General features: G+C 40.2%; 3 protein-coding genes, 1 long non-coding RNA gene and 1 pseudogene across 4 annotated transcripts; 3 read left to right on the top strand and 2 right to left on the bottom strand.

Moving 5' to 3' along the window:
- The first annotated feature begins 9548 nt into the window (after positions 1-9548).
- Positions 9549-13797, top strand: LOC106386362 (annotated as a pseudogene).
- On the top strand, positions 10202-11498 carry LOC106406072. Its single transcript, XR_002656912.2, has 2 exons — positions 10202-10654; positions 10777-11498. It is a non-coding gene; the product is annotated as an uncharacterized LOC106406072 (long non-coding RNA).
- Positions 13798-13952: 155 nt separating the features above from the next.
- LOC106405633 (formin-J-like) lies at positions 13953-16050 on the bottom strand. The gene is made up of 2 exons (XM_013846151.3): positions 14255-16050; positions 13953-14163 (listed from the first exon to the last, which is right to left on the bottom strand). The coding sequence occupies exons 1-2, from the start codon at positions 14917-14919 to the stop codon at positions 13953-13955; spliced, it is 876 nt and encodes a 291-aa protein (XP_013701605.1). The 5' UTR covers positions 14920-16050.
- A 1433-nt stretch (positions 16051-17483) lies between these two features.
- Positions 17484-19323, top strand: LOC106405173 (DNAJ protein JJJ1 homolog). Its single transcript, XM_013845762.3, has 3 exons — positions 17484-18878; positions 18968-19029; positions 19121-19323. The coding sequence occupies exons 1-3, from the start codon at positions 17577-17579 to the stop codon at positions 19176-19178; spliced, it is 1422 nt and encodes a 473-aa protein (XP_013701216.1). The 5' UTR covers positions 17484-17576; the 3' UTR covers positions 19179-19323.
- Positions 19324-19501: 178 nt separating this feature from the next.
- Positions 19502-24426, bottom strand: LOC106387204 (probable phosphoribosylformylglycinamidine synthase, chloroplastic/mitochondrial). The gene is made up of 5 exons (XM_013827022.3): positions 24217-24426; positions 23603-24002; positions 22963-23531; positions 20508-22887; positions 19502-20438 (listed from the first exon to the last, which is right to left on the bottom strand). Exons 1-5 carry the CDS (start codon positions 24256-24258, stop codon positions 19624-19626), a joined length of 4206 nt encoding a protein of 1401 aa, XP_013682476.2. The 5' UTR covers positions 24259-24426; the 3' UTR covers positions 19502-19623.
- Between the last annotated feature and the right edge of the window lie 2043 nt (positions 24427-26469).

Raw genomic sequence — 26469 nt, 5'->3', positions numbered from 1 at the left:
TAGTAAGGATCAGTATGAGGAGCTGCCACAAGTGGTTCATCAAGAAGCCTCAGTCATTCAACAAGAGGACACCCAGCAAGACGACTGGAGCGAGCTTAAGTCGCCTAAAGTGGAGCTTAAACCTCTCCCCAATGGTGTAAGGTATGCATTCCTTGGTCCTAATGAAATTTACTCAGTCATTGTGAGTAGTGAACTTACTGAAACTGAGCTATCTGAACTTTTGAAAACACTTAAAAGATTTAGAAAAGCAATAGGTTACTCTCTTGATGACATCAAAGGAATATCACCCTCTTTGTGTATGCATAGGATACATCTTGAGGATGAATCAATGACTTCTGTCGAGCATCAAAAAAGGTTAAATCCTAACCTGAAGGATGTTGTAAAGAAAGAGATTCTTAAACTCTTAGATGCTGGTGTGATTTACCCTATTTCAGATTCTAAATGGGTATCTCATGTGCATGTTGTGCCAAAGAAGGGTGGTATAACTGTAATTAAAAATGACAAGGATGAATTGATACCAACAAGAACAGTCACTGGTCATAGAATGTGTATTGATTACCGAAAACTGAAATCTGCATCTAGAAAAGATCATTTTCCACTTTCATTTATTGATCAGATGCTTGAGAGACATGCAAACCATCAATTATATTGCTTTCTTGATGGATATTAATGATTTTTCCAAATCCCCATACATCCCAATGATCAATAGAAAACAACATTCACATGTCCTTATGGTACCTTCGCATATCGAAGAATGTCATTTGGTCTATGTAATGCTCCAGCCACCTTTCAAAGGTGCATGATGTCAATTTTCTCTGATCTAATTGAGGATGTTGTGGAGGTGTTTATGGATGATTTCTCTGTCTACGGATCTTTGTTTTCTGCTTGTTTGTCAAACTTGTGCAGGATCCTACAAAGATGTGAAGACACCAACCTTGTGCTGAATTGGGAGAAGTGTCACTTCATGGTTAAGGAAGGGATTGTGCTGGGACAAGATTTCAGAGAAGGGGATTGAGGTGGATAAGGCTAAAATCGATGTTATGGTTGGTTTGCCCCCAACAAAGACAGTGAAAGACATCCGAAGTTTTCTTGGTCATGTTGGGTTCTACAGAAGATTCATCAAAGACTTCTCCATGATCACTAGACCATTGACCAGGCTGCTGTGCAAGGAAGTCACTTTCAGCTTTGATGTGGAATGTCTACAAGCCTTCAAGAAGCTGAAAGGTGAACTCATCATTGCTCCGATTGTCCAGCCACCTGATTCGGATCTCCCCTTTGAGATCATGTGTGATGCTAGTGACTATGTTGTGGGAGCTGTTTTGGGGCAGAAGAAAGATGGCAAGACCCATGTGATCTACTACGCGAGCCAAACCCTGAATGATGCTCAGATGAGATATGCCACAACAGAGAAGGAGATGCTAGCCATTGTATTTGCCTTTGAGAAGTTCATAAGCTACTTGGTTGGATCTAAAGTCATTGTCTACACAGATCATGCTGCGCTGAGACACCTTTTGGCAAAGAATGATGCAAAACCCAGGCTCTTGAGATGGATTCTTTTGCTTCAAGAGTTTGATTTAGAGATCAAGGACAAGCCAGGAGTTGAGAATGGTGTATCTGATCACTTGTCCAGGCTGAGAGTGGAGTGTGGCATTCCTATTGACGAAGGACTTCCTGAGGAACAGATCATGGCTATTGGAGCAGTGATGGCAGTTTGTGAGACTGGTAGGAAGCTTGAAGAAGTCAAGGCAACAGAGGAGAAAGAACCTTGGTATGCTGATTTGGTAAATTACCTAGCCACAGGAAAAGAACCTTTGAATCTTATGGGCTATGCCAAGAAGAAGTTCTACAGGGATGTGAAGAGATACTACTGGGATGAGCTCTACCTCTACATTCTCTGCAAGGATCAACTTTATAGGAGAGTGGTTGCTAATGAGGAGATTGATGGGATCCTTACACAGTGTCATGGATCATCCTATGGAGGCCACTTTGCTACCTTCAAGACTGTTACGAAGGTGCTACAAGCTGGATTCTGGTGGCCACATATGTTTAAGGATACACAAGATTTTGTTTCAAAGTGTGATTCATGCCAAAGGAGAGGGAACATCTCAAAAAGGAATGAGATGCCTCAAAATCCAATCCTTGAAATTGAAGTGTTTGATAAATGGGGGTTATAGACTTCATGGGGCCATTTCCATCACCTTTTGACGACAAATACATCCTTGTAGCTGTTGACTATGTCTCCAAATGGGTGGAATCTATTGAAAGTCCCACCAATGATGCTAGAGTTGTAACCAAGATGTTCAGGAGCACCATCTTTCCAAGGTTCGGGGTTCCAAGAGTTGTAATCAGTGATGGAGGGTCTCATTTCATCAACAAACTGCTTGAGGACTTCTCAAGAAGAACAGTGTTAAGCACAAGGTGGCAACTCCTTACCATCCTCAAACAAGTGGCCAAGTTGAGACTTCTAACAGAGAGATCAAGTCCATTTTGGAGAAGATTGTGGGGATTACAGGGAAGGATTGGTCAATTAAGCTTGATGATGCGCTTTGGGCTTATAGGACAGCTTACAAGACACCTCTGGGGACCACACCTTTCAACCTAGTGTACGGGAAAGCTTGCCATCTGCCAGTGGAGCTTGAGTACAAGGCACTATGGGCAGTAAAGTTGCTGAACTTTGACACCAAAAGTGCCAAGGAGAAAAGGCTTTTTCAGCTACATGAGCTTGATGAGATAAGAATGGATGCTTTTGAGAACTCAAGGATTTACAAGGAGAAGACTAAAGCTTTCCATGACAAGAATATCCTGAAGAGAGAGTTTAAAGAAGGAGATCAAGTTCTTCTCTACAACTCTAGGCTGAAGTTATTTCCAGGAAAGCTTAAGTCAATGTGGTCCGGTCCTTTCAAGGTCAAGGAGGTTAGGCCATATGGAGCAATAGTTTTGTGGAGTACTGATGGAAGAGACTTCACAGTCAATGGGCAAATGGTTAAGCTCTACATGGCAAATGCACCCGAGGAAGATGGGGTTTCAATTCCACTGTCTGATCCTACCCCGGCCTAATCCAAAAGGAGGCAAAGTCAAGCTAGAGACTTAAAACAAGCCCACTTGGGAGGAAGTCTCATACGTATCCTTGTACATATTGCATTAGTATTTTTATTTTCATCATATTTCTAAAAAAAAAAAAAAAAAAAAAAAAAAAGAAATTTTTTTGAAGTGGTGTGCAGGTGCTTGATCGATCCGGTTTGAGCAGAGAATCGATCGTGGGAGCGAGGATCAGCAGCGAGTGTGAAGGGTTGCTCCAGCTGGGAGCGACGTCTTCGGAGCGACACAGCCAGGTCGCTCGCGTTTTCGCGGGTTTTGGGCACGAAATCGACTTCGCAGCGACGTTCCGCAACGACACCATAAGGTCGCTCCAGCTGGGAGTGACGTGGCAGGAGCGACACAGCGAGATCGCTCACGTTTATGGCATCGGATACGCGAGAATCGCTCTCGGAGCGACCTCCTAGAGCGAGCACATGAAGTCGCTCCATCTGGGAGCGACGTCTTCGGAGAGACACAGCCAGGTCGCTCGCGAAAAAACGACCCGGGAGCGACCTCTCGCAGCGACACCTTCAAGTCACTCCCGCGCCGGTCCAGGTAAGTTTTCTTCGTTTTAAACCTGATTTAATTAAAATAAACCAATCCCTAATCTACCTAAACCGAACCGGACGCCCCTAAACCTACCCAACACCCACGATTTCATCTTCCTCACCCTCTACTCCTCTCATAAACACTCATACTCTCTCAAACTCACCCACACCAAAAATCCCCTAACTTTCTCAATTCTCACCCAAATCACCAAGTTCTTGTTTCTAAATCCAAGCTTTCGCCCCTGTAGTCTATTCTTCACCACCCATCCACCATTTCCTTTCATCCAAAGCAAGGTATTAAGTTTTTAAATTCAAATTCGTAGGTCTATGAACCCTAGAATTTGAAAATCGAAATTTGGTCATTTTCTTGCTAGATTGTGGTAAAATTGACTAGGGAAAGCTTATCTATCAAGTTGGGTTATTGAATCAATGGTGAAATTGAGTTTAATTTGAACTTTGGCAAAATTAGGGTTCATGGATTTTGGGGTTTTCAAAATTGACCCCAATTGAGTGTGCTAGTGGTTAAGATAGTATGTTAAAGTGTTGAAAGATTTGATTAAAGAATTCTCTCATTCTAGAACCACTTTGATTATTGAATTTTATTTTTCTTGTAATTTTTAAATTTTTAAAAGATTGAGAAGTGTGATTCTTTACTCTTAGCTTGACTGCTTAATTAACTTGAGTTTTAATTGCTATTCATTTGTTGAGTTTACTCTTGCCATTTTCATTTGCAAAGTTCATCCACTTATCCCTTTCCAAGTTTTGAATTTTTCAGTTACCAATGGTTAAGAAAACTAAGGGAAAGTCGGATGCTGAGAAACAAGAAGCTAAGAGACGAGAATCTGCATTGAGAGGGAAAGATTTATCCTCGGAGCAGACTGGCTCTGGGACACAGAGGACTTCTCGACAGCAAAACTTGGCTGCAAAGAAGACAATAGAGCAGGAGAGGAGGGCAGGAAAAAGTGTAGCAGTTGCCACAGACGAGGAGAGTGGCGATGAAAGTGCGGATGATCAGGCTCCTACAAAGAGGGCCAAGATGTCAAAAGGGAAGGAGGTTGCCGTTGATAGAGATAGGGCGAAAACTCCATCTGAGGAAGAGCTGTATCATCATTTGCTGAATGGGGTGACTTGGACTCCAACCAGATTCGCCGACCTTGATTTGCTGAAGGAGTTGAGTCTCGATTCTGATATTGAGGCAATGCAGGAGCACCTGAAGATGCCCAAACTCCTCACCATGGCCTACCCTGTCTACAGGGATGTCTCTTGTCAGTTCTTGTCTTCCCTTGAGGTGACTTACCATGACGCTCTGCACGTGAGGCAAGGATGGGGCAAAATCAGGTTCAAGGTCAATGAGAGAGACTACAACATGAACTTCAAAGACATTGGGAGAGTCATGGGTTTCCAAGACTTGGCAGACTACTCCATTCCCAAGTGTGAAAACCTCCCCACCCAGCTTTGGAAGTTGATCACTGGAACAAGCACTCTACAGGGGCTGACAAGAACTCATATATCTGGCACCCGTCTGTACGCTACCTCCATAGGATGCTCGTCCATGCATTCTACCCATGGAAGCAAGCTGATAATCTCACCGAGGAAGACATGCGACTGCTCTGCCCAGCTATCCGCCCCTACGCCCCACCTGGAGAGTTGCCCCTTCCAAGCACCGACATCTATGCTACCTTCGGGATGGTCAGCTTCTTCGTGAATCGTCTCGAGCACTACAGAGACTGGGCATGGTACACCACTGATTCGCACCCAAAGGTTGGGAAAGGCGGGATGATCACACCACTGCTCCAATTTCTGAATGTTCCCTTGGGAAAGGACTCAGCAGGGCCTAAGTTCATCGATGGCACTTACTTGAGGATTGCCACCTATTTTAGTGGGATGTATGGGAAGGACTACGTCTACCACTACTACTTGCAGGGCAAGCCGGTCGAAGTGGTTCTTCCAAACCAGAACCTGACGAGCTTAGAGAGACCTGGAGCTATCAGCTTCAACATATCCCAAGAACTTTGTTGGAGAACACGGGTCTCTCGGTCCCATTTCTCCACCAAGGAAAAGGAGTGTTCCGACGAGACATTACGAACCTCCTAGGGAAGCATCTGTACCCGTCTATGGACCTCTGAGCTACTACTTCAAGCCACATGATGGGGTTCTTCCTCCTGGTGCGCTTCGTGACGCTCATGAGCATATTGGTCGACTTCAGAGATGGAATAAGGCACAAGACAGGACAATAGAAAATCTGAAGGACAAGTGCAAGGCGTTGAGCAAGACGGTGAAGAAGCAAGCAAAGACTTCAGCCAAGTTCATGAAGAAAGTGGCCGATGTCTTGACCAGAGGAGGCATAGCTGGATGTAGCTCAGCGGACTTCGCCTTCGCGAACACATCAGTACCCCAGCCCCCACCTCAGCCTACAGATCTTGGTTTCCCCCTCACTGATAGACAGCTCCAGCGAACATGGAGGAACCCACCCATTCAACCCTCCACCTCAGGAAACAAGTCTCCATCCCTAGCCTCTTCGGACAGTGAGGTTGAGATTGACGAGGTTCAGAGCCAACAATGGTATGGAGACTACAACTCAGCTCCTGGGGGTTACTACACCATGTTCCCACCGGACGACGACGATGTTGGGGCCTCTGCCCCTACTCACTATCCTTGAAGGTACTTCACTATTTCCCCTTGTATATACCATCTCATTTTTTCATATTAGCTTTTTCTTGTGGATATCGCCCTCTACTTGACAACACAGAGACTGTGTAACTTAAGTTTGGGGGAGGTACCAAGTATTTGATCATGTTTGCTTTGATGAATCTGCATTGAGTCTTGCACACATACCTTTTTGCATTAAAAAAAACATATAGATTGCATCACTTGCATTTTTAGGAGAGTCTAGAGCATATAGGTTGCATTCATTTGCATTTGGAGCAATGATTTAAGATGCCTTGTAAAGAACACTATCTCACACTCGAGTAGCTATTGCATCTTTCAAAAAGCCTTGTATGTTTCGAGCCTTGAAAAGTCTTCCTGAATCTCATTAGTTGCTGAAACTCAATCTTTGAAGCCAACTACAACCTTATTTGAACTGAACGAACTTAATGCTTCTTGCTTATGGTCCCTTGTGTACTGAGTCATGGATATACACACTTGAGTTGGCACATCCTTTATGCCAATCTTTTTGACAAACTCGAGTGGTACACCACTCCCAAAACCCTTTTCTCCTTTTAAGCTTTCATTGTTTGATGAGTGAGGCCTTTTTCGGAAAGTCTTACATGTGCATAATGTTGAGAGTATCGGGAACGACAATACTTGATCTTCATTCTTGCTAGATTAGGCACTCTATTGTCTAGCTATAGGTGGGGGTGAGTATTGTCATTATGATTTGGAAGTATGAAAAGTTCGAAGGAAAAGAATAGACTCTTTGTGTTTAAATGGAGAATCTTATTGGAATTAGTAGATAAACATCTAGCTCGAGTTTATGAAAAGTCTTGGCCCCCGAAAAAAAAAGAGAAGAAAAATATAAGAAAAGAAGAAAGAAAAAAAAAAGAAGAAAAAGAAAGAAAAGGGGGCTAACAAAGTTGTTAGGAGCTAAGATTGTTTTGAAGTTGAGTAAATTTTTTTATAGATTTTAAAGAAAAAGAGTTTTATGTGCAAAGTGTTCTTGAGTTTTTTTGGTGAGAGATGTGAGTTGGGTTTGACATTGGGAAGTGATTGTGTAACTTGTATGTTTGGGAAAATGGTAGAACAATGGAGATTGAGCATTGTATGCATGAGTTGGTCCCTTTCTTAGATATATTATGTGCAATGTCAAGGCTACTTGTTTCGAGAGTAAACCACCTTAAAGATCATATATCTTGAACCTCTTGACTCACTTGAATAAAAAGTCTTCTCTTACCAAACCAAATGATTTGGACAAATTGACCATTTGCAAGAATTCACCTAATGTTTTATGCTTAATGAATGTGAGAGTTGGTTGATTTGAATGTGTGGATGCTTGATGATGAGTGTAAGGGCAAAAAGGAGTTGAGATAGGCCTAGAGAAGCTAGAGTGTAATAAGAGAGTGTGCTCATGTTGGATTAGATGTTGAATTGAGTGCTAGTTGTGTTTCTTTTGGCTATGAGCTCCCACCTTCAACCCTCTCTCCCTATGAGTTCTAGAAAGTTCACTTGTGGACAAGTAAAAGAACAAGTTTGGGGGAGTTGATATCTTGCATATTTCCATTGTTTTATCCATTCACCCATGTGCATTTTGATCATATAGACTAGGATTTAGCCATGTTTAGGTTGCATTTTGCATACATGAGTCTTTATCAGGTATTGGAGTACCACATGAAGTTCTTGGAGACATGTGAGTGCATTTGGAGCTCAAAAGAGGTGATAAAGGTGATCATTGGACGAACAGTGCATGGGAACGACCTCACCGGAGCGACACCGTGAAGTCGCTGTGACACCCCTTCAGAGCGACTTGGCCAGAGCGACACCCCGATGTCGCTCGCGTTTTCATCGCTCGGAGGCACGAGAGCTACCTTATCAGAGCGACGCGGAGAAGTCGCTCGAGTTTTCATCGCTCGGAGGCACGAGAGCGACCTTACCAGAGTGACGCGGAGAAGTCGCTCGCGTTTTCATCGCTCGGAGACACGACAGCGACCCGGAGCGACGTCTCGCAGTGACCCCTCCAGGTCGCTCCCGAAGCCTGGAGCAACTACTGGAGGTCGTTGCGCGCCTTTTGTTTGCTCGACTTCATGTTTACTCAAGGGCCTTTTGGTCATTTCATTATGCACGTTTTTACTTTCTAAACCTAAGTTTAAGTATCTTTTGTAAGCCATTAGAGGCAGATTGTCTTTTATCAAAAGAAAACCACCAAAACCTCTTGGAAAGTTCATCTCTTTGAATCAATTGATCATTTTGTTATTGCAATTATGTTGTTTTCATATCTATTATCTGAATTTCTCTACATGATTAATCTGAAATCCAATATGGGTTTAAGAGGAATCATGAAGAGTAGTGAGTAATTCATTCTTGAATTCATGGGTTAGGGAGATTGAGGGTGATTAGGCTAGATCTAGGATGTTACAGTGTAGATCCTTCTTATTCCTTGCTAGTAGAGTATTTATAATGCATCTTCTGAGTTGGTCTCTCAAAAGTTGATCTTTAGGCATTTCCCACCCACAAGGTGTTTGATGAAATGTCTGAGACAACTCTCCTAAGCTTTTAACATACTTTACCAAAGACATTTGTTGTTAAAGGTGTTAAGATAGCCAATAGATTTGTTAGTAATGATTGCTTTCATATTATTCAACCAAAGACATTTGATGTTTGAAATATGTTAGTAAATGAACATTCATCTAGACATAGAGTTTGTTTAAGATTGTGTCTAAGCTTAAGGTTAATAGTTTGATTGATCATTTGTCATCCTTAGTTTGAAACTTGATCACCCAAGGTCTAATTCCTATACCCATGAGTTCTTTTTATCATAACCAAAGAAAGTCACTTCTTTTATTGTTTTATTGTTCTGTTCTTGCATTCTATTATTAGTAGTAGTTTAAAACCATTCAAATTATCGGTTGCACTTAGATTAAGTATGTACTTGCATTCTCGGTGCTTTGAAATCCCTTAGAATTGGTTCGACAATCTTTTATACTACATCATTTGTGTTAGGAGCCTTGAAAACTCCTGGACATGAACCAATTGAGTCACAGACATGAACAAAGCAATCCGATTGATCTAAGAGATTTTCATGATATTTACAAGTAAACTTCTCAACCTTTTTATATGTTTTGTGGGTTTCTCATTGTTTAATTAGTCTCCATGTGATAGTATGCTTGTAATGCAACTTGTTTTACCTTTTTCACTACAAAATCAAAAAGAAGTTTGGGTATTCCTACTAAAAAAAAGAGAAACAAGAATAACATTCATGGAGTCTGATATAAGAAGTGGTTATTCTTCGTCTTTACAGAATGCTTCCCATTAATATGGCTATCTCTGCTTACTGTCTGTGCTGGAAGGACACCATACCCACTCCCTGGTAAAAGAGCTAAAGGCGATAGGCTGCCGATTCAGACTTCACGTCCTTATAACATCGCACACAGAGGTTCTAATGGAGAGATCCCTGAAGAAACTGCAGCTGCATACTTGGTACACCATTGATCTTTCCTTTGATCATTCTCTCTCTTTGATTTGATTGTCTTCGCGTATTACTTCCATGGCTATATCTAGTTTGTTTTGTTGAAGTGAATCTTCTTCTTTGGACAGAGAGCAATTGAAGAGGGAACAGACTTCATAGAAACTGATATCTTATCATCCAAAGATGGTGTGCTTATTTGCTTCCATGATGTCATCCTTGACGAAACAGCCAATATTGCGAGCCACAAGATGTTTGCTGATCGTAAGAGAACATATGAGGTCCAAGGATTCAACATCACTGGCTTTTTCACTTGTACGTTCCCATGATTCTTCTTTTGTTTTTTTTCGTACCTGAGTTGATGCATGCCGATAGGTTCTCTTTGATTGCATACAGTTGATTTTACCCTCAAAGAACTAAAGAAACTAAGGACAAAACAGAGATACTCTTTGAAACATTTACCCTCCAAGACACATTATGAGTTATCAATTACATATAAAGACACATTGAGTTAAGAGAACACTTTCTTATGTTCATTTGTCTGAATTGCCCTTCAACTAAAAAGAAGATGTCATAACATGTGTCAAAATTATTTTCAATATAATTCCATTTAACTTTCACCTTTTAGTTTCATATTTTTTAATTCCCTAAACTTAATCATGCCTCCATCTATCGTCATCTTCATCTCTCATCTTTCGTATCCTTCTAAATATTCTTCTACTTCACTAAATTTGTAGATTTTTTTTTTTATAATTCTAAATTACTAATTTTTGTTGTCGAATCTTTATCTTTCACCACTTTATTTTTTAAATCTCGAATTCATGGAAACTTCAGATTGGGAGCTAAGGAAAGTCGATTCTGAAATTTCAGCTTGGGTGATTCTAGATCTTCGCCGACGAATACATCCAAGGTTTGCTTCTAATTGAACTATGAGAATTTCATCTACAAATTTTTTTCCTCTTTCATCCTTGTTTCTAATTGATATACAAGAAGATAAGAAATAAATAAAGTTTTGATTTTCTTCTTAAGCAGACAGCAAAGCCGATGTATCTCCTGCAACATTTGATTCACATGTCGCCCATCCTTTTCATGTCCATCAATTTCCTTGTCCACAAATGAACTATCCACAAAGCTGTCTTGGATCTAAGTTTGATTCACATGTCGCCCATCCTTTTCAGTGGATTAGCTCGTGATTTTCCGTGGATGAACTTGGGATTCGACGTGGATGAACTCGAGGTAGTTGCCTTGGATCTAAGTTTTTTATCTCTTCATGGTGGCTTCTGTTGCAGAGAGAAAGCTCTAAAAGAAACAATGGTCAAATTACTCTATTTTACACATATAGTCCTCCCATTTTTGGATTTTTGCAATTTGACCCCAACATTCTTTAATTTACTTATAGATCCTCTTGATTTCGTCTCAAACTTTTAATTATGTACTTTACGTAAGAATAATTTTCTTATCAACTCATATCCACACTTGCTATGTCCATTAAATATTATTTAATAAAATAAAAATTTATAAAATATCAAAAATATATATATGGATACAAATATATTTTGTCCATAGAAACTTGTCCACAAAAACATTATAACATTTTTGTGTCCACATAAATTATGTCCACAGAAGCTTGTCTACATAAATTACGTCCATTGAATTGCGTCCACACAAAAAGCTTAATCCCTTTCTCTCTTTCAAAACGTCACAATACAATATGTTCTCTAGATGGATTATCTTCAAACAAACAACACAAACCCTAGATAGATTAAACTTCAAACACGATCTTTGTCTACAATAACATGTTCACAAACAGTCATAGTTACACAACTATAATTGTAAGAGCTTGTCCATAAGAACAGGTCCACTACAAACTTGTTTATAAGAACACATTCACATGACTCTTGTCCACAACATATATATCCACCAGAAAACTGTCCACAATGTTAACACTCGTCCACAATTCGTCTATCCATATAACACTCGTCCACAATTCATCTGTCCACATAACACTCGTCCACAAAGACGTATCCATAAAAAATGTTACAAAAACCTGTCTCCAATCCATGCTACAACTTCTTTATTTTATTCATGATTGATAAAAGAGAGAGACATCAAGTATAAGAACATAGTTGTTGTCCTTTTATTGGTAGAAAACTATAATTTGAGGATTGTGAAGCAGAAGTAGAGAAATAAAATTTATTGGGGTCTAAACTGCACAACTGAAAGTTTGGTGTTAATTTAAGAGGACATTTCTGCAAAACAATCGAAAGAAATCAAAAAGTGAAGGACCAAATCTGAAAATTATTGAAAATCCACCATTGTTGCTTGATCTCTTATGTGACGAGACAGAGACAGCGATGATGAGCACGACGAGGCTTGAATCCGAGCATGACACCGTCGGCAGAGCAAGACGACGGAGATGGTCTGGTGGCCTGAGACAGACGCGACGAGCTGCGGCGGAAAAGAGAGAGCTCAAGACAGGTTAATCACGGAGGATATGAAGCATACGCAACAAAGGAGGTTTGCGGTTGAGAACTGTTGGTTGGAGTACAGTGGCTGGAGATTGTAATGGGAGAGAAGCCGCCAAGCTTGGTTGCCACGAGTTGCAGTCGAAGGTGAGAAGATCCACGAAGAAAATGAATCAAGTGAAGCTTGCGACAGAGACAGAAGATATTTCAGTTTGGAAAAAAACATTAATAATCCAACTATTTTCCTAACTTAACTAACTAGAAGAAAGTAACTAATTCTTTTTTTTTTGCTAACTACACGTAAAGCTAAAGGGCATAATGGTCAAAAAAAGATCTTAGTTTCATGAATTGTGTGCTTCAGACATAATGTGTCCTTTTATGAAAGAAAAAAGACAAATGTGTCTTTGAGAGTAACTCACTCATACTCTTTCCGGGACCAACAGTATAACGGTTAGCTAGACTGTCTTTACTGGACTTAGCTGTTGGAAGAAACAACCAAAAAATGCTTGGTAATGAAAACATCTAACTCTAAAGATATCTTTTTTGTTTTTGCAGGAAAGTACCCTATCATTACATTTGAAGAGTTCATTACCATTGCTCGGGATGCTCCAAGGGTTGTCAGTATATATCCTGAGATTAAGAATTCAGTTTTAATAAACCAGCATGTGAGTCACAATCCTATAAGCTTCACTTCTACTTTCATTGCAGAAACGATATAACTTTCTTTGCCTTTTATCTCCCTTGAAACCTCTAGCTTTGCTTCTAATCAACTATTATATATCCACAGGTCAAATGGCCTGGTGGTAAGAGATTTGAGGATAAAGTGGTGGAGACACTTAAGAAGTATGGATATGGAGGCTCCTATTTGTCCAAGAAGTGGTTGAAAAGACCATTGTTTATTCAGTCATTTGCCCCATCTTCTCTAGTGTACATATCAAACTTGATAGACTCGCCAAAAGTGTTACTAATAGACGATGTAACCGTGCTAACAGAAGATACTAACCAGGTCCATCATCTGCTCTTCTTATTTGTTTACTTCTCTTGAAAGTTCTTATTCTTTTGCGTAAGTGATTGATCAATCTTTCATGCAAATTTAGACTTACGCAGAGATCACATCAGATGTGTATTTCAATTACATTAAGCAATATGTTGTCGGGATAGGACCTTGGAAGGACACAGTTGTTCCAGTAATAACAATTACATACAAGCTCCCACAGATTTGGTCAAAAGAGCTCATGCACATAATCTACAGGTCTGTTTCAAAACACCCCCTGAGATTAAGGGTCTGTAACATGTTGCTAACTTCTTGAAAATGTATAAAAACTCAGGTGCATCCATACACGTACAGAAATGAAAACGAGTTCTTACACTTGAACTTCAGCCAAGATCCATATAAGGAATATGAGTACTGGATCAATGAGATTGGTGTTGATGGACTCTTCAATGACTTCACTGGTAGCCTCCATAACTACCAAGAATGGACGTCTCCATTGTCTGAAACTTCCAAGTCTCCACGACAGCTCTTGAGTCAAATTGCTTCATTGGTCCTCCCTTATGCAAAGGCTTGAAATACCATTGTTTGCCATTGTATTTTATATCATTTTTAACAAATAAGAAACAGAGAGTCTTAAAGATCAAACAGACAAAAAAACTATGTAAATCTTGGAACATACTTCTAAAATACTAAGAAGAAGAAACAATCTCTCTAAATAACTTAAGAGATAGTAAACAAATCAAACTCAATTAGACACAGAAAGTTGTGCAGCAAGGGAAGCAAGATAACCATCTAGGGTTGTGATTACATGCACGATCAGCTTCTGCTTTAGGAGTAAGAGGTTTTTGAGCTTCATCTCCTTCATCAGCCTCAGACGAACTCTTTGGCGACTCTGGCTGCGAAGTCCTCCTCTTTTGTGGCGTTGAGCCTTGTAATCCGCCCTTATCTGCATTCCCCAATCTAAGCAAATGAAAAATAAAACAAGTGAGAAAAGATAAAGACATTTCTATTTTAAGACAAGAAGAGAAGAGTTTTGTTTTTGTTGTTTTACTTTTGAAAAGCGAAAGACTTGACGCTTAAATCTTCAGACCGTCGAGAAACAGACCGATCTAACTTATTGTTTTTGTTGTTGTTGTTGTTGTTGTCTTTATTAGAAGCTTCATTAGCCATGATAACTTCTCTTATACTTGCGGCAGCTTTTTGTTCTTCATCTTTACTTGCCCGGTACGCTTTGTCTGTCTCAGCTGCTTTCTTGCCTACATCCACCGGAGTTTTGGCCTCCTCCGCCACTCCTGCTTGGTTTGTGTGGTGACGCGGAGAAGGCATATGAGGAGTTCTCGGAGAAGGAGGCTGAGGAAACGTAAGCTCGCCGGATTTGAAGTAATCTATTTCGGTGAAGCTATTGTTTCCCATGCGGATGCTGAAGAGGGATTCGTTGGAGAGAGTGCTCCATTCAAGGGGAGCTGTTGAGGTTGTTGTTTCGAAAACGTGTGATGGGATTCTGTAAGTAGGTGTTGAGGTTGTGTCGTTTGTAGATCTCTCCATGATTTGCGTTGGAGGAGATTGATTGTTTCTTAGATTATGATCAGGTCTTGGTTCTGCTTCTATGGAAGAACAAGAAGAGGAAGAAGACGATGAAGAAAGTCTTAGGGTTGGATCTTCTGCTTCTGGTTTAGACGTGGGGTTGAAAAAGTTGTGCTCGTGTGACGTTTCCATGGTTCCAAAATGAAAATTCTGCCAAAAGTTTTAATCTGCAATGCAAGTATGAAGAAGACAAAAGATGTTTCAGAGGAAGACGAAGAACACAAGCAAGAAGATGTCTATTTTTAGAAAGTTTAGATGACAAGAAAGAGAATGTTGTTTGTTTTTGGAATCAAGAGGAGATTAAGAGTTTAAAGGACACGCACGCGTCTAGGAATTTTTATATATATTACTGATGATAACAATAATTGTAACCCAATTTTAATCAACTATTTTCGACATTGCTAAGTAAAGCTCGGTTTGAAATAGTACTAGAAGTTTTCAAGAATGCGGCATAGGAGAGTTCGAAGGGAGAACGACACCTGAAAATGCATAAATGTACGCTTACTCGGCCTCGGGATACAAGAAAATCGTTTTCGAAGGAGACACCGTACGCAATAGTGAATTCCATACTCAGTAACTATTGTGGTGTGGCTTCAAGTCTCCATAGATAATATTAAAGCCTGGGTTGCAAGTTTCCAGATAAAGTCTTTTAACATAGGAATGAACTGCAATTGATAATACATTAACTAAAAATGTGATTACTAGATTTACTCAATGGAGTTTATTTCATTGTTGTCATATACTTTCCTAAAACATTATTCAATACTGACCAAGGACTATTTATAATAGTTTCAGCCGATAAGGGGTGATAATCTATTTCTCCCTCGGAACTATCATATAGCACCACATTTACATATACTTAAGCTCACGTTCTGTAACTCCATGAATCGAAAGTGGATTTCCACCCAATATAGAAGTTCGAATTATATTTCCGCATATACATTCGGTTTAATGTTTACCAATCAATCTTAATCCAATTTTGCTCAATCAAATACATAATTAAATCAAAATTATTCAATTAAAACTTGATTGTAACACATATTATCAGATTACAAAAGTCTCTAATTCCCATTTTCATCTCTTCAGGCATGAAAACCCTAAAACCATCGAAATGAAACCGAGAATCCGTGCTATCGAAATCGACATATTTTTGATCCGGAATCAATGGGTTCTAACTGGGTAGTTTCAGTTTAATTTTGTATTTCGGGAAAACTAGTTTAAGGTTAATTGGTAAAGAGTAAACCGAATATAACCTATGCATGTGTGTGTTTAGGTTTAAACTTCGGATAAACGGGGACATAGAATTTGAACTTTCATAATGGAGAAAAAAAAGAACTTTCATAATGGAAGGAAAATGGATTTCAAATTTCATATTGTGAGTCTACAGAACGTGAATTTAAATATTTTTGAATGTGATGTTATATGATAGTTCTGAGTTCTGAGGAAAAAAGTAAATTGTCACTCCAAATAAATTGGTTTCGATTCGGTTTGATTCCATCGACCATTGATTTAGTTTTCACAACAAATTTTGATCAACCAAAATCATCATGTGGCGAGGTCGATTTATAAATCAATAGAACTGTCATAGACTAGTTGGAAGGTCAATATACATTGCTGCCACTAGACCAAATCTTGTTTATTCTGTTCATGTATTGTTTATGTTTATGCAACAACAAAGAGAGAATCATTGGATATATTTAGAGAATCATTGAGGTTGTTTGTTACTTAAGGATGTCCTGAAAATATTTAGAGTTGATTATAATTTATAAGTTAGTGTGATTCAGACTGGGTTAGATGTCCAATTACAAAAAAAAAAGATTATTGAATGGATTATACAATTAGATAATTATTTTTTTCCATGGAAATCGAAGAAGCAAGACGTGATATCATGTCCTTCCGCAGAAGCAGAGTATCAGAGAATGCTCTTTTCAAACCGTCCAAGTCAGACATTATTAATTTTTGTCCTCCAACTTAAAAGGGTATTAAGAGATACTTCTTCTGTTTCATTTTATTTACAGTTTTAGAGTTGTGCACACAAATTAAAAAAATATTTAATTTTTTATATTTACTAAATAAAAACATCATTACCAATATACCTAACCACATTTCATCAAACAGAAAAATAGATTGGAATATAAAGTCAATAAATTTTTCATTAAAATTATAAAATGACATTTATTTTGAAATGGAAAATTTTCTGTACAACGACAAATAAATTGAAACGGATGGAGTGTATCTTATAGAAAAATACCATCAAATAACACTAAATTATGTTTTATGATAAAATAACACAATATATATATATTTCATATTTGAATTTAAGATCTAATGATTAGAATTTATGGTTAGTATTTATGGGTGGTGGGTGGGTGGGATTAGAGTTTAGGCTTTACAGTAATTCAGTTTTTTTTCTTATCACTGTTCATATGAGTGCTATCTGGAAATATATATATATTTTATATTTAAATTTAGGATTTAATGATTAGAATTTATGGTTAGTATTTATGGGTGGGTGGGATTAGAGTTTAGGCGCTACAGTAATTTAGTTTTTTTTCTTACCACTGTTCACATGAGTGCTATCTGGAAAAAAAAATTCATTGGGTAACAAATTTACAACAATATTTTAAAATGTCTTATTTTGGAGATTTTGCCTATCTATACCAATATTTTCTTATTTATGTATAGGTATATTTTTCGGTTTAGATGACTTATGAACATATAAATAGTTTAGACAAACTATTGCAGACGGCTGAGATAACTGAATACAACAATCTACATAATCTTTTAGAATGTCTGGCGGCACAGTTCCGAATCTCCTCCCTTTCTTCTCCACCAAGGTATACTCCGGTTACTCTGACACCTGGAAAGGATTCTACAAGGTGTATTCCGATGTGTTCAACAGTGTTTATCTCAACGAGGTTAACTTCGCTAGGAATTTAGGGTTGAGAATGGAGGCTCCTCCAGTCATGGGGAGTCTAGAGTGTCCGTACGCTCAGGTAAAGGAGTTTTATAGTTACTGGTTAGGGTTTAGGACTGTTATGGATTTTTGCTGGGTGGATGAGTTTGATGTGATGGCTGAGCCTGACGGTGTGGTAAGGAAGAAGATGAAGGAGGAGAATGATAAGGTGAGGAAGAAGGCTAAGAGAGAGTATAACGAGAGTGTGAGAAGCTTGGCTGCTTTTGTGAAGAAGCTGGACAAGAGAGTGGTTGATATGATGGTGATGAAGAGGATAGAGATGGAGGTGAAGAAGGTGGAGGAGAGGGAGAGGAAGGAGAATATGGTTAAGGAGAGGTTGGAGAGAGCTATGAACTACAAGGAGCCTGATTGGGCAAAGGGGGAGGATGGAGGGTTCAGTGTAGTGGAAGAGGATGATGGTGATGGTGATGATGATGATGATGATGGTATGGTGCTGTATTGCATTGTTTGTAGCAAGAATTTCAAAACTGAGAAGCAGTGGAAGAACCATGAGCAGTCTAAGAAGCACAAAGAGATAGTGGCAGAGTTGAGAGTTGAGGAAGCTGAAACTGAAACTGTAGAGGAGCTTCAAGAGAAGATTCAGGAAGGGTTTAATATTGACAATGACGAAGCCAAAGATAAGTATGTTGAGGAGGAGGTTATAGGAGAAGCTGATGAGACTGATGATGAGTTTGTTATGACAGAGGAGGATGTGAAAGGGTCTAGTGAAAGTGAGGATGAGGATGACGAGATGCGTCTACTCAAGAAGATGGTATCTGAGCAGAAAAATAAGCTGAAGAATGTTGTGTCAAGAGAAGAAGATGAAGTTGTAGTCGAGATTGAGAGAACTAAACAGAATGCTGGTGATGCCAACATAGTAGAGTTAAACACAGATGACAATGTGAAGGATGAGCAAGATTCAATGGAGTATGATAAGAGGAAGAGCACAGGGAGGAGGCGCAGAAGTAAGAAGGATAAGGATAAGAATAACCTTGGAGGGTTAATCGAGAAGAGCAGTGAAGCTGATAATACTCAAGATAGAAATGGAGACATGGAAGAGTTTCATGCAGAAACGTTTGAGGAAAGCAAGAGAGTTCCAAGATCAAAAACATCAACCAGAGGAATGACATCCGAGGTACTATCGTTCCTCCCTTGTAGCATCACTAGATCATAGTTTCTGGCCTGGTAGTTACTGAAATCATATGTATATCAAAATTTTGTTAGGGCACATCGAAGAAAGCTTTTTATAACAAATGTGGTAGATGCGGAGAAAAGTTTGAGTCAAGGTTGGTCCATTAAAAATTTGTTTCTTTATGACATCTCCAGCAGTATACTTTGTATCACTCATTGACTCACCATTTTATCTACCTTGGCCAGGACAAAACTATTCAAGCACTTAGCTGATACCGATCATGCTACAGTGAAATCCAGATGATCCATTGCTCATTTTATGCAGAGTAGAAACAAGAATTGTATTCTTTGATTTAATTTTATATTTCTTTTAGTGCAAACGAAATGGTGATCAGACTATATATGTACTTTTACTTAGTATGTTTGAAACAAAGATTTTGCAGAGAAAAAAGCTATCAAAGGTTGGCTCTATAATTGCATTCTTTCAAGTATATCAAGATTGTGGGAGCATATTATAACATTTTTTAACTTTCTGATCAATGTCGAGGGTCTTATTATCCAAATATCACCAGGTGGTCTATGTTGTTAGTGTTGTTGGAGGAAGCTTTTATTATCCTGGACCACCACTTCAATATCTATCCATCCAATGATATATTATTACATATGAAGAATGTATTATCAAGTAAAACAAAACGTAGATCCAATTGTCAGAACTCAACATCAGATTCAACCAAACTTAAACATAACTCTTAAAGCTGAGAGCACCAGTCCCTAGCATTCTGGAACATCTTCAACCACGGACTAGGCCCAGCTTTCTCAACCTCCCAGCTCTTCGGATACCACGGGTACTGCCACATCAAGAAACAACGTTCAGGATGAGGCATCATCGCCAAATGTCTCCCATCAGGCGAGCATATAGCCGCTATCCCCAACGGTGAGCCATTGAGGTTAAAAGGGTAAGCTTCAGTCACACTCCCATCATCATCACAGTATCTCAACGGAGCCAAATCTGAGTGAAGCATACGGTCCAAGACCCCTTCGTCCGGGAAGTAAGCTCGTCCTTCTCCATGAGCCGCCCACACTCCTAAGGTGCTTCCCTCCATTCCTTTCAGCATTATCGACGGCGAGTCCTTAATGGTCACGCTTGTGAACCTGCACTCAAACCTTCCTGATTCGTTGTGAACAAACCTTGGCTGGGCCGTGTCGAGAGACCCGCCTACTTGAGGGCCTGGAACCCATCCTAACAAGGCCATTAGTTGACAGCCGTTGCAGATTCCAAGGCTGAACGTGTCTGGTCTTTTGTAGAAGTCCTGGAACTGGCTGAGGAGAGGAGAGTTGAATCTTATAGAAGCAGCCCATCCTTTGGCTGAGTCAAGAACGTCAGCGTAGCTGAACCCTCCAACAAACACAATCCCACGGAAATGGTCAAGAGTGATGGCTCCGGCTAGAAGGTCAGACACTGTCACGTCCCACGGTTCAAAACCGGCAGCGTAAAATGCAGCTGACATTTCTCTGTCTCCGTTGCTGCCTTCCTCTCGGATCACAGCTACTTTCGGTTTAGCATCTGACAACATAAACAATGAATAAAAACTCTCAACACGTTACATAGGCTTAATGAGAAAAAGAAGCTTACCCTTAGACATGTAACTATCGTTGGTCCATGAAGGAGTAAATGAGAGCTCCCACTTAGGCTCATGCCTCAACTTCAAACCTTCTTTCTCCATCTCAACACAAGACGCTAATCGCTGAAGCTTCTCCAGCTGGAAATTGGTGTCTTCCCACATGTCTCTGAGGAACGATGTTTCCTCACTCAAATGAGTGATTCCATCTACTTTCACCTCAATCAAAGGTGAGTCTGTGACTTTCCCAATGATCTCAGCAGTAACATTAAACCCACGGAGCTTCTCCAACACAGCGTCTAAGTTCTTGTTGCTAATCTCCATCACGAGACCGAGCTCTTCAGAGAACAAAGTTTCAAAGAGGCTAATCCCGTTTGAATCCAAGTTAAGGCTTATACCTTTGTTTCCAGCAAAAGCCATTTCCATAGCTGCTACAACTAGTCCACCATCGCTGATGTCATGTCCAGCAGATACCAAGTCCTCTGAGATGAGAGCTTGAACGCCTTCGAAAACGTTTTTTAGATACGGAACATCATCAACATCAGGACAGTCGTTTCCAATCTGACCAAAGACCTGAGCCAGTGCAGATCCACCTAACCTCCTCTTTCCCTTTGCCAAATCAACATGCAAGAGAACACCATCATCATCATCTCCTAGCTTCAGATCAGGAGTCACTGTCTTTGTTATGTCAGGACAGGTAACATAGGCACTGATCACAAGATTCCCTGGAGCTTTAACAACTTCACCATCCGCATGAGCTGCCATTGAAAGACTGTCTTTGCCACCATCAATTGCAATGCCAAGTTCAATCATGGCATCAGCTAGAGCAATCGCAGCATCATACATCGCTGATCCTTCTCCTTCAAGCTTGGCAGCGTACATCCAGTTACCACTAGCTTTAACATCAGAAAGCGCAGTAACCTTCGCCCAAACCAGATTTGTCAAAGCCTCTCCAACGGCTAGTCTCGCCATGGCTTTTGGATCAAGCAGACCTTTGATTGGTTGCTCTCCAATGGCGCATGCACCGCCTGTTAGATCTGTGAATGTCTGTGCGATGACTGCAACATCAGCAAGAGTGATCTGCAATGGTCCAACTGTTTGCTGCTGAGCGACAAGACCTGTCACACATCTATCCACTTTGGTTGTCAAGAACCGCTTGGAAGAAACAGATGGTAAACGCAGAACCCTTTTCAAAGAGTCCATCAATGTAATCCCAGGAGCGATATCAAGTGGTTCCCGTGCATAAGAAACGCGGTTGAACTCAAACGTCTTCTTAGGCATGTCGCCAAGAACCTTCTCGAGCTCAAGATCCACAGCAGGAGGTGGTGGAGGTAAGCCTTCCTTCTTGCACTTAGCTGCAGCTGTGCTGTCAATCAAAGTACAGCGACCTTCTCCATTAATTGTTCCAAGCACAGCCATTGAAAGCCTCTCCCTCTTACAGATCGATTCCAAAACCTCTCTGCTCTCAGCTTTTACCAAAATAGCATCTTGCTCTTGATACTCAGCTCCCCAAATCTCCAACACAGACATGGTATGATCACCAACAACAACCGCTCTTATATCAATCTCCGCACCTTTAGGATAAATAATCTCTTTCACCACATTACAGTTCCCACCAGCGCCTTGATCATGAATACTGATGATAGGATTCTTCTCCCCCATCTCAATACAAGCACGGACAACACGGTACAGCTTCTGAGACATCTCAGCGTCTCCACGCTGCACAGCATTGAAATCAAGCTCCGCATCGTTCTGACCACTCACCATACTCGAAGCAGCGCCTCCTCCCATGCCAATACGGTAAGCAGGTCCACCAATCTTAACAACAAGCATCCCAACCTCAGGCTCACCTTTAGTTATATGAGTATGATCAATCTGTCCAATACCTGCACTGAACATAATAGGCTTCAACCACTCTCTCCTATCCCCACTTGGCAGTCTCATCCCAAAGGTTCTTGTATATCCTTGAATCATAGGCTCTCCAAACTTGTTACCATAGTCAGACGCGCCGTTGCTAGCGTCTACGAGTATCTGTAAAGGTGAGGCAAGGTTTGATGGGTACTGGAAAGAGGAGTCTTCCCAAGGAGCATAAGAGCCCTCCATGTTGAGGTTACCAACACAGTAACCAGAAGTGGATGCAACCACAAATGAGCCTCTTCCAGTTGCGTGTGTGTCTCTGATTCTCCCTCCAGCACCTGTCTCAGCGCCAGGGTAAGGAGCCACCGCACAAGGGAAGTTATGAGTCTCAGCAGTGAACAAGATGTCGAGATCACGTGCGCTGAGATCAAGTAAGCAAGTGGAACCAGGAAGCACAGGTCGTAGCTGGTTCACCATAAACCCTCTTATAGCACTGGAGTTATCCTTAAACCCAATGACAGAGTTATTTCGATTTGCCTGCATATTCAAACACATAAAATAAGAGTTTTATCATTTAAAAAAAATTAAAGTTCACCATTTATAGTTACCTACCTCCCAAGTGCTCTTTACAATCTGCATAAGAGACCTATCCATTGGCTTTCCATCAATAACAATGTTCCCAGCAAAGAACCAATGTCGACTATGCTCGCTGTTGGACTGAGCGATATCAAACAGCTCAACATTGGTGGGGTTACGCTTAATGTCCTCTTTGAAAAGTTTAGTGTAATACTGCAAGTCTTGCTCATCAAAGGCTAAACCCATCTTCTGGTTGATTTCTTCAAGCGCCTCTCTACCTTTCTCCATCACAGGCACATACTTTACTTCCTCAGGGACCACATTTGTCTCGAATGAAGTCAGCCTTTGGGTGTACACACACTCGGTCATTCTATCGTGAACCATTGCAGCAAACTCGTGTATTTGAGTCTCCAAGAGTGGCTCGTTGCTGAACAAGAGGTACCTCCTGGACCTTTCTAAGCGAGTCACTTCGTTTAAACCACAAGCTCTGCATATCGATACCGCATTGGTGGACCAAGCTGTTGTAAAAGACAGTCTGGGACCGACTTCAATGATTGTAGCGTGAAGTCCTTGCTGCTTCTTCCTCTCAAGAAAACTATCTGTGCCTGTAAGCATAAACAGTTTAGTTACCATTGCAAGTAAACAAAATAATACAATGAGAGGATGAAAGTAGTACCTAGATTCTCTGGCTCGAATGTTTCTTGAAGAATCCACTTTAGGACAGATAGCTTTTCTTCTTCTGGTAATTCAGTTTCAAGACCAATATTGAAACATTGTTCTGTTGTTAAACTGACAACCTGGTTGCTGATTTTGGTTTGAACAGCTTTGAGAAGCTCAGCGTTTGCGCTTTCTTGAATCAAAGGGACGCGGTAGAAATGGATGACCTCTGCAGCAGGTTTCTCAACTAAGCTCGGTTGCTCAACAACAGAAACAGCAGGAGTAGAACATCTCAAGCCAGTAGTAGCTTTTGCTCTATTCAGAGACCGCAGACCCTGTGGGGTTTGAAATCTAACAGAACCCCACAGTTGAGTTGTTGAGCTTCTCTGCAAAAGCGTCGTTTGTCTATTGGAAACCCCCTGCAAGAGCCATTAAAGCTTTGTTAAAACGAAAAAAATCTAGAAAAAAGGAATCTTCTACCAAATAAAACAACATCACAGACGCCAACACAGAGCTATGCGACTGTATTAACAATAATCTATGAAACGCTTATGCAATAGAACATGAGTAATTAAGCTTATCAATCATACGACAGAGGACTTAGAGTAAAACTGCGAGTAAGAGAATAGTTACGTTTAGAAACAGAGCCGCACGAGTTGCTTGGGAGGTATTCATCGCCAAGAACAAAGGCAGATAGGGTTTTAAGGGTCTTTCTCTCTCTGCTAATGGTTTAACGAGGCTGAGAGCCTGCGACTGCGAGAAACACCAGAGTCGACACAACACTGTATTTGTCTCTTCGCAACGCGAGTCTTTAGGTTTTTTTAGTGGGTTGCTACTTTTTTTCAATTTTCAGGTATAAAAACAAAAACAAAAAACAAAAAACAAAAGATGGTTACTTTTACAAAGTTGGGCTATCTAGGTCCAAAATGTATAATGGGCCTAAGCGTAGATATTACGATATTACATATGGTATCAATTTTTCTATTGTTTCCATTATATAAACAACAAAAAAATACAACACTATCAAAATCAAAACTATACTAAAAGCCAAATATAAAGCCCTCTGAGGGTGTCCACGTCGGACTGGAAATTCGTCCAGTAGAATTGCAGCATTCCTCCACATCATTAAATGATTACTTGGGTTTGGGCTTCTGTGGTTTTGGATCTGTATTTTGGACTTTTGTTATGATATAGTTTCATCTCGCTCTCTCTTCTCCGCCTCTAGGTTTCAAACCAACTTTTCATCTTCTTCCTACTGATCCAGAAATCCATCGGTCATTCCTATTAAATTTCTTCTTAAATTCATCGATCTATCTTCAATGCCACCTTTTCTCTTCGAGGACAGTCGAGGTTCGATTATAAAAAGGTAAAAAGGTTAGCATCCCTACACTCTAAATCATCCTAACAACCCTGAGGATGATGCTATCATAACCTCGATTGTTTTGACTTTAAGTTTCTGGAGGTTTCGTTCATATCTGGAAAGAAGGGATTCGTAATTCTGGTCTTGATCTAAATCTTTATATATAAAGTAAATATCTCTAACGTCTTTACCTACGATTACGATTGATTTACATTTTATTCGTTTTTTGGTACAAGAGATTCATCATTCTGAGCAATTCTTATATTATGTATCAGACGATTTATGTTTTGATTGATGTTGTGTTTACATATATAGATGCCTATATTCGTTTTAAGTCTCATAGTTGTAGATATAATGAAACAATTCTGATCATGTCTCATCTGATAAATTGAACGTTTATTCAAGATCTGTTATTGAAATGTGAAAACTTTGAACATTGATACGTCTCTATTAAGCGTTGTTTTTCTTTCCTGCATCTAATACATATGGTTTGGTCTTGAAATTGCAGAAAGCGTGAATGAGATTGTGATGGAGTCAAAATATGGTAAAAAGAAGTCCAGCAGTAGTAGTAGTTCCTTATTTTACGAAGCTCCCCTCGGTTACAGCATTGAAGACGTTCGCCCCAACGGTGGAATCAAGAAATTCAAATCTCTGTCTACTCCAACGTAAAGCTTCTTCTTCCCTTCATTACATTACCCTCTCTCTCCATTACAGTATCATGTTTCTTAACAATGTTTCTTTCTTTATTTGCAGTGCGCTAAGAGGCCATCCTGAGTTGTAGCGCACCGAGTCTTCACTATAGTTATAGCTGTTTTCTTTAATTTCGAGTTTATAATTTACTTTCTGTGAAGCTCCGTTTCTGCTTGGTTCCCCAATCCCATCGTTCTCTCCTCCTACTACAAGTTCAAACAACAAGGTGACATGGCCTTATCTGCAATCGGTTTTGAAGTTACGAGAAGCCGCCCGAGGTCTCTTTCTTTGAGCCTAGCATCTTTCAAGACTCCAAGGGACTGGGTCTCCATACTCTGACCAGGTCCCAGCTTGACGAAATACACACTCCTGCTTCCTGCGAGATTGTTTCTTCTCTCTCCAACAATCACTTCGACTCTTGCGTCCTCTCTGAGTCCAGCTTCTTTGTCTACCCCTACAAAGTCATCATAAAGACTTGTGGCACCACCAAGCTCCTCCTCTCCTTAACCTGGCCGGTTAGCTCTCTCTGAGTGTCAAGTCCGTCAAGTACACTTGTGGCTCCTTCCTCTGCCCTGGCGGCCAGGAATAATCAAGTGGAGACAAAAATTGTTTAGAAGACTCTAATTGTGCCAAGTTAAAGCTGAGGAAAGTCGCCGTGGTCACTTGATTCTCCAGCACGAGTCCGAAAGATTTGTTTTCCAAGCTGAGCCCCTCATAACTCACAAGATTTCTAACACATTTTCCATCTTTTGTTACTTTTGTTGCATTAATTTGGAAACAAAGAGCAAATCGACAAGAGTCATACCACACAAGATTCCTGTAATTATCAATCAAAA

The sequence above is a fragment of the Brassica napus genome, chromosome C6 (assembly GCF_020379485.1).
Source record: "Brassica napus cultivar Da-Ae chromosome C6, Da-Ae, whole genome shotgun sequence".
NCBI lineage: Eukaryota > Viridiplantae > Streptophyta > Magnoliopsida > Brassicales > Brassicaceae > Brassica > Brassica napus.
This window is presented reverse-complemented; position numbering and strand designations above follow the sequence as displayed.

What these genes read in the sequence shown, in the direction of transcription:
- LOC106387204 (XM_013827022.3), bottom strand. Translation starts at nt 24,258, where the DNA reads ATGAATACCTCCCAAGCAACTCGTGCGGCTCTGTTTCTAAAC. An exon ending in TTGTAAAGAGCACTTGGGAG is followed by an intron (nt 22,888 to 22,962) that starts GTAGGTAACTAT and finishes TTGAATATGCAG; the next exon opens with GCAAATCGAAATAACTCTGT. An exon ending in CGATAGTTACATGTCTAAGG is followed by an intron (nt 20,439 to 20,507) that starts GTAAGCTTCTTT and finishes TTATGTTGTCAG; the next exon opens with ATGCTAAACCGAAAGTAGCT.
- LOC106405173 (XM_013845762.3), top strand. Translation starts at nt 17,577, where the DNA reads ATGTCTGGCGGCACAGTTCCGAATCTCCTCCCTTTCTTCTCCACCAAG. An exon ending in CCAGAGGAATGACATCCGAG is followed by an intron (nt 18,879 to 18,967) that starts GTACTATCGTTC and finishes AAATTTTGTTAG; the next exon opens with GGCACATCGAAGAAAGCTTT. An exon ending in GGAGAAAAGTTTGAGTCAAG is followed by an intron (nt 19,030 to 19,120) that starts GTTGGTCCATTA and finishes TACCTTGGCCAG; the next exon opens with GACAAAACTATTCAAGCACT.
- LOC106405633 (XM_013846151.3), bottom strand. Translation starts at nt 14,919, where the DNA reads ATGGAAACGTCACACGAGCACAACTTTTTCAACCCCACGTCTAAACCA. An exon ending in AAGTCTTTCGCTTTTCAAAA is followed by an intron (nt 14,164 to 14,254) that starts GTAAAACAACAA and finishes TCATTTGCTTAG; the next exon opens with ATTGGGGAATGCAGATAAGG.